Genomic DNA, 12,371 nt, shown 5'->3' on the forward strand with positions numbered 1-12,371 from the left:
AAAAAAGAAACGAAAGAAAAAAAAGTTCGAAGGATAATATATTCTCACGAGAGACAGTTCGATCGTCACAAAAATAGTACAAGCAAAGGTATAAAGAGAGACTCGGCAACGATGGAGGAAGAGGAGGAAAAGAAGGAGGAAGAGGACGAGGAGAAGGAGCCATCACAGCATATCAGGGGTCACTGTCCTTGCGCTTCGTTTTTTTTACACTATTAAACGATAGTTGAGTTTACGAATCATTCTTCTCTTACGGCAGACATACTGGCTCGAACTTGGAAACTACGTAAGGTTTCTCTCTTAGAGAATCACCATCAACGAATTAGTAAATAATAACGCAAGTGTTTCTGAACAGATGGTGCATCGACGTTCATTGTACACTTGTATAGCATAATTATAACGTAAACGCAGCTAATCAAACGTTTAAAACATTTCGACGTTTCTTTGCTTGTATTATTTGTTCTTTCTTTCTTTCTTTTTTTTTTTAAATTCTTCAAATTGAGGTAAACTATCGCTCAACAAAAAAACATTTTACATACAATCGCAGTCGGTAAGAAGTTAGAAAGGTCGATGTAAACATTGCAAATAAATAAAGCGTACGATATATTTTATTTAGGAAAATTAATATTAATTGAGTAAGAGGGATTATTAGAATGGAGGAAATTTTGAGTTTAATGAAAAAAAATTTGAAAAAGGTATATAAAAATTGAGAGAAGAGACTTACCTGGTCGTTATAGGACAATGTATATTGCTGTGGCGGGTAAGGCGGCGGGAACTGCCAGACGAATTGGTCCTGCGTGCTGGCAATCGGATAAGCACCGTCGTGCTCGATGCTCGTAGCGGTGGTTGTAGTGGTGGTGGCGGTGGTGACCGTTGTTACGGCGGTGGGGGAAGGAGGGGAAGTACCATCGCCGGTGGTCACCTGTGCCAAGCATCGCTCGTTGCCCAGCTGAGACGATGGCGATGTGGAGACGATCGTTGAAATCGTCGCTGAGGATGCCGAGACCGTTGCCGTTTGTACGACAGTGGCATTCTCGGGATGAACGACATTTGAATGATGCTCCTCCCTTTTCCTTAGTTTGCTGCGAACAAGCCGTATGGCTATCATCGTACCATTGCTTCCAACCATCTTTGATGTCTTTCTCTTTCACTCTATTTCGTTCTATTTCGTTTCGAGTTCCGTAGAAAATCGGTCGTCAGTCTATTTCTCTTTCTCTCTCACTCTCTCTGTCTCTCTCTCTCTCTTATCAAGTTTACAATTTCAAGCTAATTTTTTAAAGATGACATGTTGCTCGAATCGAAACCACGATACGCATGTACGAGGGTGCCCTTTAGCGTTCTTTTTCTTCTTTCTCTCTCTTTTTTCTTTCTCTCTCTCTCTCTCTCTCTCTCTCTCTCTCTAGAGTTTCTCTTAGAGACACAATACACCTTCCTCGAGCACTCTTTTTACCACGCGATGAGACATGGAACGCATAGAAACGCCTTGTAAAGCAGTCAATGCTCGAATGAATACATATATATATATCTGTATAAATATATATGTATATATATACTTGTACGTATATCGTTACACGCACACTCCCTTATTGTTACTTTTTGTTCTTTTATATACTCCTCGTTTCTTCGACGGCAAGCGCGCACGCGAGCGCCCTCGATAGACACACTCACTGCGAACCAGCCGACGACTTGCTTTCCGTCTCTTTCGTGTTTTGAGTCTGAGCCCGAGAAGGGCGCGTAAGCCTCTTATATAGATCACTCTGACGTCACGCTAGACGGTTCTTCTCATTGGCGCAACAAGAGAGAGTGATCTTCGTTATCGTCGCTACGCGGCGCTGCTTTATGAAATTCGAACGGTTTGTCGCGCGCGTATGACGTTTTTTTCGAGGAGGAGAGAGAGAGAATATCAGCAAGAAAGAGAGAGAAATAAAGAGGTACAGACTAGCTGTATATATGTGTGTGTATACGACCGACGCTCCTTGGGGAAGGCCACGAATCGAGTGAACGAGAAAAGAAAAAGAAAGAGAGAGAGAGAGAGAGAGAGAGAGAGAGAGAGAGAGATAGAGAGAGAGATAGAGAGGCCCCTTCCAAAACGATTCGTGCAACGTTACGCTTGGAACAAGGAACGCTGCCTTTTACCTTCATATATTATATCTATATATAAAAACATATATATGCATACATATAATATATACATGCATAAATATACTTAATATACATATATATGTACATACATATATATACATCATACATCCATATATATACATTACATGCATATATGTACATGCATTCAACATAATACATATATATATAAATATATGTATGTGTATATATATATTCTTTCGTATGTAATATACTGGATAATATCTTTTTATGTTGTACATACGTATGCGATTATTATAATAGAAGTAAACATTTGGAAGATAAAATTTCGAAAGAATAATAAAACGTTAGAAACGGTTGCTAAAAGTCATTTCAAATTTGTTGTTCTTTGTCAATTGTCGTTATGTAGACCAATACGTCGACTACTTTTCATAATTCAATCGAATATATATATATATATATATATATATATATATATATATACAATGTATGAAAGTAAAAACATTGTCAATTAGTAGGCTTGGAAATAATTTTTGATGTAATTATAAAAGAATCGTGATTTTTTACGTTTCTTTTTTTTCTGTATTCTTTCTTCTTTTCTTCTTTTTAATACTCTACAAACAAGGAAATACATGACAATGGCTATTATTGCTAACTTAATTAACAGACCATCAAAATTGATTCTTTCGTGGCGACCTCGTGCGAGACATATCTATTACGGGCCACAAAATATACGATAAATGTGGCCGGTTTAATTAAAGTCTATTTCTGTTAGTAATGAATGTGTATAAGTGTATATACGTGATCGGATCCAAGAGACGCGGTTCATGCGCAAAAGTGTGTTGTGTGGTTGCGTGTGTTATGTGCTAAATACACCCACTTGAATAATACTTTTGAGATAAATAGGGATATTCGATCAAAATAATAATGTTTCATTTGATATATAAAAATAAAAAATTGGTTTGTTAAAAGCAAATAATATAAAATAAAAGAATACAAAATTACCGAATTCTTAAACGTATATAGTCATGATAAAAAAAATAAATAAAAGAAAATAAAAAAGAAATATAAATACACTATTTGTTATAATCTATAATTATATTTCTGTTAAATCCCGAGAAATCCCGAGAAATCCATATATTTTATCCTTCATTTCCGCTCTTACTCTTTTTCTTCTCTCTCTCTCTTTCTCTCTCTCTCTATCATTCTTTTTCTTTGTTTTTCCGTTAATTGATATATAAGTATCTTTTATTAATAACTTATCAGTGCTGATTTAAGTATTTCTCGATATCGCGATAAACGTTTAATGAGTCACGATAAACCGCGAGAAACAATCGGTACACGTTTATAAATATTTGTGATTAGATGATTTTTTTTCTATCAAAATTGTATAAAAGTACAAAATAAAATTGAATTTCTCGTTGCAATGAAAATAAATGATACGATTTAAAAAATGAGGTATGTGTAATAAAAAAAAGGAAAGTAAGAAAATAAGGCTAAGATAACAACCAATGGACGACTTCGTGAAATTTTTTTTTATCGAATCACGAATTAATTTGGAAATTAGCACGTGAAATAACTACACGATAAGTATCTATTCTTCGTAGCACGCGAGTTGTTTTAATTAAGTTAATGGCCTAGATAATAATAGTATTAAGATATTATCGACATATTAATACATACGAGAGTAATTTCGATGATAAAAAAGTGTTCTAATAATGTTTATTAAATATGAAATAATTATGAGCAAAAACAAACTGAAAGCGTCACGCATACCATTCGTTAATGATTTTTAAAATCATTATTTATTGAATATCAAATGTAAGAGCTAAATTTATATAGTTTATAATTATCGAATAATACGGCCAAATGAAGTTAGGATCAGATTGCATGCATTTATCATTCATACTAAAGATATATATATATATATATATATATATATATATATATATTCTAACTTATTATCCTGTCTAATCCTCTTTGAGAAATAGAATTGCAAAGTAATTGTTATTTTTAATCGTTCCATTTTCACGTTCTTCTTATTTTCTTTTTTTATCATTGTTTCTCTTTCTCATGCATACACATATACGCATATATATTCTCTTACACATGCTCAGACACATATTCGCACACATATATACAAACACATAGATATGCGCCTTTACATCGCATTGCCATTTCAGGACTAATCGCAGCTAAGCTTCAAGACTGATCCTAATTACTCTTAACGGATCTTATTGGAAAAATGTTTCTTTAGAAATGCTCACACGTGCATATAATCGAGATACTTTAGATTTCTGAGAGGAAGTTGGTATCTATGACGCAACTATAAAGAAGAAAAACGTCTATTGAAAATATGTATATATTCTATAAAGTCGAGGACGATGACGTGATATATCGTATAAAGCAACGTCATCGTATTATCTGTAACGTAATTGTCAAAGAAACCGAATGTATGTGTAGTCGACATGGTGTAGTCGACCGTACCACATAGCTCTTCTCCTTTGCTCTATTACAAAAATAGGATATCATAGAAAAATAAGCTGTGATATCGATAGTTATAACAGGTTGCCCTTTAAATCTTTTACATTGATTAACTTAATTAATAACTTAGGTTATAAGGTTGATAGAATAACTAATAAAAGGAAAATAAATTTCGATCGACTGTGAAAAATGTCATTTGTTCAGAATTAAAAGAAGTAAAAATAAGTAAAGAGAATACCCGGGGATTCGTTAGATGTAAAAATGTCATTTATTCAAAAATATCATCGGAAGAAATAAAAATAACTAAAAGGAAAATAAAATTTGTTTGACGTAATTTTTCTCGAAGATTGTTATTTTCCATTACGAAAGTTAAGTCATTTGTCACGTTGTTGGAAATTCTCTCAATAACGCGGATAACTTGGATTTTTCATCTGAAATATGCTAACCATCGTTCATTAGTAAGTAAGCGTGTCTTTATGCAAGAGCGATAGAAATACATTAATGATTCTTATCGTCGTTTTATATACAGAAATACGTCTAATACACACACACATTTATATATATATACATATATATTATTAGACATTATATATATATAAAATGTGAATATGCATATATATATATATTATATATATTTATATATTTATATATTATATATCTATAACGATTCGTATGATACAATGCAGACGGTGTTAATTAACTGTACCGACGATGTAGGATCACTTCGTGGTTGACCCTAATTGGGTATGAACTTTTAGCAAACGAGTACACGCGATTTGTCTTCAATGATCGAGTAATTAAGTGACAATTACAGAATGTTATCGAGCAAGAAAATATTTTCTTTTTCAAGATCGCCGGGTATTTATATGTCCTCATTAATTACGATATCTGAAGAAATTTCTTTTTTTGTACATTTTATTGACTTATTAATGACGATAAACAAGTTATAATCTATTGAATTTTCTCAATGATCTCAGTGAACATAAGATCAGTTCACCATTAGGTTGATAAAATTAATTCGATTAGAAATGCAACGTTAGATCGATCGAAATTATAAATTTTATTTCATTTTTTTATACTAAAATTTTTAGTGTAAAAAAAGAAAGGAAAAAAAGAAAATCGAGATGTTTGTAACTCGATTGTTGTAAAATTAATTTTTTCGTGAAAATCACGGTGAGTCGATAATTTAATTCTACAAAGATAGATAAGTAATCATGATGAATTTCATTTAGTTCTAGTTCAAAAGCAACATTTCAATTTGATATTGATGCAGATAAACGATTAATGTATCTACTGTTATTATCTGATTATAAATACTATCAAATTTAACAATGTCATATTATTTTAAAGTAAATTATATTAGGAGAATCCTTTTACCTGATTGTTACGGCAAGTAGGACGATGATAACACCGACCAATACCATAGCTATTAGCACGCCACATATCATATAAACGCTGTCGACCGGTTGATCTGAAAAGAAAATACAAACATGTCTTTATTGAATTAGCTGTATTTTATATTAGACAAAATAAATATATGTTTAACACTCGTTGAAAAAATGAGGGATTTAAAATTTTTTCTTTTATAATACAATTATTGAAATTGTAATTATTACAATATAGAGAGTAACGTTAATTGATGGCTCCTTCTGTTTATTTATTATTTAAAATTAATTCAATTAAAAATAATAACGAATAGATAAGAGTTTTCTTTTTTTCTTTTCAGTATATTTCAAATTGATAGACAGTGATAAAAAGTAGGTTATAGTTACAGTGTTGAAAAAAGAAAAAATAATTAAGCGGTTTGTATTTTAAACAATTTTTGTTCTAATTGTCTATATTCACATACTTCTTACAATTGCATACCTATAGAATTTCGTATTATTTTTACATTATTTTTTATTGGAATTTTCTTGCACCAAGAGTATGTATATAGCATGTGAGTTAGTAAGTATTGACTAGCTATATTTTTATAGAGTGCACATGTACGGTACGAGCCGACAAGATTTCTACCCTCAATTTCGATCGATCGATCAACTATATAAGTTATTCGTCATCGTATGAAAAACTTTAGTTATACGTCGTCAAGATTTCAATTTCGTAACGTCTCGATTTTATTTCTTTTTAAATATGATTAATTTAAAATTATATAGGGTTAACAAAAAAAAAAAAAAGAAAGAAAAAACGTAATGCTTTTCAATAAAACATCGATTTGATGAAGTATCGAGTAAATGAGAATGGCTATTGATATACGATCTCAAATTAATGTAAATATATATTCTGCAAATAGGAATTACGATCAATTAAAGATTATTATAAGACATTAAAAAACAAATCAATGTTTTAGAATTGTTTTAGAAACAAAGTCGAAAGTATTTACGCTTAGTAGCAAAGGACGCATTTCTATGTACGTATGTATGTATGTATGTATGTATGTATGTATGTATGTATGTATGTATGTATGTATGTATGTATGTATGTATGTATGTATGTATGTAAGTATGTATGTTGTACGTACATTAAACTGACCTGCCTAAAAATAATGATCATGACTGTGCTTTTTCTTAAATTAGATTGACAACTTCGGGTTGACACTACTTGTTATTTGTTTTGACACTACTACTCTATTTCACGAGACTCTTTCATTTTTTTATTTTTATTAAATAAATTTATACTTAAATATCAGAAGAAATGTACAGATTTTTCAGACATCTCAATAAAATATACTTTTTCGATAAAAAAATCGAGGTCACATTCAGTTTTTTAAATAGTATCATATAATTTGTTTTTTATGTGGTACTGTAAGTGACATTGAAAGAAGTTCAATGATGTAGCGCAAAGGTACATTTATTTAATAACTCATTTAGAAAGACATTTTTAATGTAATATAAGTTTTTATGACAGAAATATTTTGTCAATGAATGTAAACAATAAAAAATTATGTTACACCATGAAGGTAAGCGCAAAATAATGATGTAAGGTATGTGCAGAATGCATACAAGTATGTGAATACGCGAATGTGTGTATGCGAGTTGCTATATATATGATAAAAAATGGTTCAATAATTATTTCATTTTGTGTTGATTGTTCAACTTTTATGAATTTTTTTTTCATTCAAGATCACGTAAAGATCACAGTATTACGGTTACTTCTTCATATCAAATAACATTTATGAATTTTTTTTTTATAGCTTCAGTCACTCATGAGATATTTCAACGTTGTGAGTTAAAGGAAAGACATCCTGTATATATATGTACATAGATACATTTATATTTAACAGACGTCTTGTATAACATATAGAACATATATATATATATATATATATATATATATATATATATATATATAGTATATAGTATAGTATATATGTAACATATTTACAAGGTGTTGAAAAAAATATCATTGCATATTTATACGTTAGATAGGACATAATATACCGACTAGAAAATCTATATATACATAGGTCAAAAGGTCAACCGTTTCTGTGATATACACATTTTTATATGTTAGCATCATATTATCCGATATTTACAGAATATGTTCCACAATGTAGAACTTCATTATGTCATGTCCTCCTTCTATATACGAATGATATCTACTTCTTAGAGTCTTTCAAAAATTCTAGGTCTCTATTATATTATTTCATAAGCATGCTTGATTGAATTACGTAATTCTTCTAACAATGATTAATTTATCGGCAAGGAATACATTATGCTTTTCAAATATTCTTATAAAAAAACGTCCAGGATATTTAAATCAGAGAATCGAGTGTGCTATATAACAGATTCACCAATTCACTTTTGGCCGAACACCGTGTCTGAGTGTTCTCTGATGTTACGAACGAAATGAATTGGACTTCCATCATGCATTCAACAGATCGATAGTTTTTCAGTCAAAATCATATACTTTAAGAATAGAAGTATTAAGAGTAGAATGTATTCATCAAAAAATTGCGATAAGCAATTCTCAAAAAATCGATTTGGGAATATTACAGAGTTAATGAGGTCATCTCTCATAATGTCTACCCAAAAATTTAACATTTCAAAGAAAATCGATGTAAGTAGTGACATTTTCAGCATGATACTTCGTACTTGTATAATCATCAAATTTGCAATCTCCAGTTAATCACAAAGTGTTTATATCTTGAAAATGTTTAACCTTTCAACTTATATTTATATAAAATTTTTTACTCAGTACGGTGTATCCGGTCTATCATATAAATATGGAATGGTTTTTTTTTGAACATCCTGTATATAAAAGTCATTGAAAATATACATAAAATCATATTATGTATACCATATATATGAAAGTTGTTATTCAAATATATTTTTTATTATGCTTTTGTATATACTTAACAACTCTTTTATTATATTATTATATTATTAATATAATATTTAATGAAATATTGTATTATATACCTATATAATTTTGTAATATTATTATATAATTTATACATAGTATTATAGATATAAATAAATGCTGTATATTGATTGTAATTTGAGAGATTAATGTTATACATAATTTCATGAAAATTTGTTGAAAGAGAAAATGAATCGCATTAATTTCTCTCTTAGAAATGAAATTTATAACATTTGTCGTATTTGCACACGAGGTATGATGATGTTCAATGCACGAGGACAAGATAAAGCAATAAGTAAGAGAACACGTGCTGAGAATAGCCAATGTGAACTATCTTATTTTTAACTCGCTATGCGGCAAAACTTCTCTTCTTTATTATTGGACTATAGGTTATATACGGATATATGCACTGAAATATTTCCACAATATTTAAATGTATTTTGTTTGTATACTAATTTATGTCGAATAAGGCGACTTTAAAAATAGTTAGGTCATTTTCTATACGTTTCGTTATTTTTAAATGAAAAGTATCTTATAATTGTAAATTATGTAGTAATTTTATTCTAAACCCAGACAATTTTTACTTCATAAATAATAATTTTTCATATATTATAATGCAAATTACTATATGTAATTATATATAATTGTGTCAAGATATGTAAACTTAGATATTTCTTTTTTTTTTGAATATTGACAATTGTTATTAAATAATCTAAATCCTGTAAATAATCCTCATAAAACGGCTAATATATAATTCGAAACATCATAGATCTCTCGATTGATCTGTCTGTAATACTTTCATGCGATCAAGTATAAATCTATATATGAACTTTCAATTTATCACGTAATTCTTTTGACGATTAAAAAAAGAAAAAAAGAAATGATAAATAAACTAGTTCTCAGATATCAGTATAAATGAACTGTTAAACGTTATCTCTCATCGTCTAAGTGGTCACTTCTTACGTGTCTCAGCACCTTCTTCGTAAGAGAAACACGCCGTTGTTTCGTGATAAATGACACATCGTCTTTTTCATTTCCTTTTTTCATTATTTCAATAGCAATAAAATCAACTCGATATCGTGACTCGATCAATTCCTTTTATAATCCATTAATAAAATGATTTAGCGTGAAATTGCACGTTGAACACTCAATCGATTTTGCATAAATCGATTTATTCATATAATACCCTTTTCATAATTTTTTTCTTTTCTTTGATAACATATACAAATTAATTTCTTTTTATCAATATTATAAAAGAAATTTAAAAAATATAAGATTGTATATTTATTTTATACAATCGAACTTTCTTTAGTGTCTAACAGAAGATTATATTATCTTTAACTATAATATACAAAGTTTTCTTTCTTAAATAGTGTACTTTTTATACGAAGGAATATAGTATTTATATAGTATAGTTATAAATATATAAACTAACAATTAATTTTATGACAAGAAACTGAAATAAGACATTAAGAAATATAAGTATATGAATATGTAATTTCAAAATTAAATGATGTCATAGAAAATGAAATGAATTCCACAAAATTGAATATCAATCACGTGACTCTACGGTATTCAAAACGAAGTTGAGGAAGAAAACAATTAACAACTTTTAATTTCTGAAAAATGTTTAATGTAAAAATACATTATAGAGTAACATCAAGTGCGTATGTGTTATATACACTCTACAGAGGTATAATAGTATTGTTGTGGAAGTGTATATGTGTTTATATGTTTGTATGTAAACATCGATGTATGTAAAATACATACATAGAAGGTAAGAAACGAAACGATATTGCTCAATATTATGTACGTGTGTATATTTGTTTGTTTGTTTGTTCTATGTATGTGTGCGTATGATTCTTCCTGTGCATATATATATCTTCCTATATACATATGCATATATATATATATATATATATATATATATATATATCTTCCCTTTCCCCTTATCCCTCTTTCATTTTCTTCCAATCATTCTTGACATCTTCATTGATCTTTCTCTTTCTGTTGTTCGTTCGCTGGGGGTCATTTGTCGCAGATAAGCCCAATAGACACGAGTTACGCAGTTCAATGCAATATAGGTAGATAGATAGATAGATAGATAAATAAATAGATAGATAGATAGATAGATAAATAAATAGATAGATAGATAGATAGATAAATAAGGTGAGAGAGAGAGAGAGAGAGAGAGAGAGAGAGAGAGAGAGAGCAATATTGAAACCCATTTTAGAATATATTTTTATTTACTTTGTTTGCTTTTGTAATGATTTCGTTCTTCTTTTTTAAAGAGAAAAAAAGAAAAGAAAAAAGAGAAAGAAAAAAAAGGAAAAAAAGGAAAAAGAAATATATATTTGAAGATTCTTTGTTTTCTCGTCTAACTCTGCTAGGATCGATATACGATACGAATGATATAATATGTAAGATAAAGACACGTAATACCCAGACCTTGAGATATTTTGATGATACAGATTTCTTGCTTTTTTTAAAATTAAAAATGCTTCTATATAAAAGTAATATGGGCCGTTTTGTAATTCTGAGCTTATTCTTTTTTCACTCTTTTGTTTTCTTATAATATCTGTAATAACAATTTTGAATTTCTGTGAATTGAGAAATTCTTAATTCTGAAGTTCACGAATTTCTTTGAATGTAGCAAAGCACGATGTTGGCTTTATAAAATGGATCTTTTTAATACGCCTACGTATGTATATAGTAATAAAAGAAACAAAAGTGTATAAAATAAGAATAGAATCAAGAGTAGAAGAGTTGTAAGGTATGAAAAAAAATCAAGAGCAAATGAATATAAACAAGATAATTTTAGAACGATAGAAAAAAAATGGATAGCAAAAATGAGAAGAAAAGATATAAATCGGAAGATCAGAGAAATAAATACTATTAGAAGAAGGGCATAAATGTAAAATATTTTGCAATAAGATGCACAGGAAACTTAAACCTGATAAAAAATCCTGGCAGAAAACAGAGAAAAAAATGGCGATCGTAATAATATAAAATAATAAAAAAAAATACAATGAATTAAGGGAAAAGAGCAAAGAATCTGTCAATGAAGTGAAGAGAAATGGATCGATCAATCGATTATAGTGAGATTTAGACGTGATAATGAGGAAAAAGATAATAGATTTTAGGAGAAAGCAGAAGGGAAGATTTACGGAATTTTTGTGAATAAGAGAAAGAAAACTAATTAGATGGACGGTCGTGCAGAAGCAAGGAAGAAAATGGATGAGAAAAATAATAGAAATATAATAGAAAAATAATAGAAAGAAGAAAGGAACTAATTGTAAGTAAGGGAAAAAGAGAGAATATAAATAAAATTTTTCAAGTATTTTAAATACTGTAATAATTACTTTTTCCTACAGAGTACTATTATTGTAGGGTATACAGATCACATATAGGCATAGACACGTTTCAAAATT

The 12,371-nt window shown here is 29.3% G+C and overlaps 1 protein-coding gene across 4 annotated transcripts in view; it reads right to left on the reverse strand.

Moving 5' to 3' along the window:
- LOC124421525 overlaps positions 1-12,371 on the reverse strand; it is a 67,589-nt gene that overhangs the window by 5,648 nt on the left and 49,570 nt on the right. For all 4 annotated transcript variants that reach the window (XM_046956784.1, XM_046956783.1, XM_046956787.1 and 1 more), the window contains 2 exons: positions 5,959-6,052; positions 722-1,079 (listed from right to left, as the gene is read on the reverse strand). In XM_046956784.1, the coding sequence (XP_046812740.1) occupies positions 722-1,079; positions 5,959-6,052 (452 nt within the window). The remainder of the gene's footprint in view (positions 1-721; positions 1,080-5,958; positions 6,053-12,371) is intronic.

Source organism: Vespa crabro, chromosome 2, assembly GCF_910589235.1.
Source record: "Vespa crabro chromosome 2, iyVesCrab1.2, whole genome shotgun sequence".
NCBI lineage: Eukaryota > Metazoa > Arthropoda > Insecta > Hymenoptera > Vespidae > Vespa > Vespa crabro.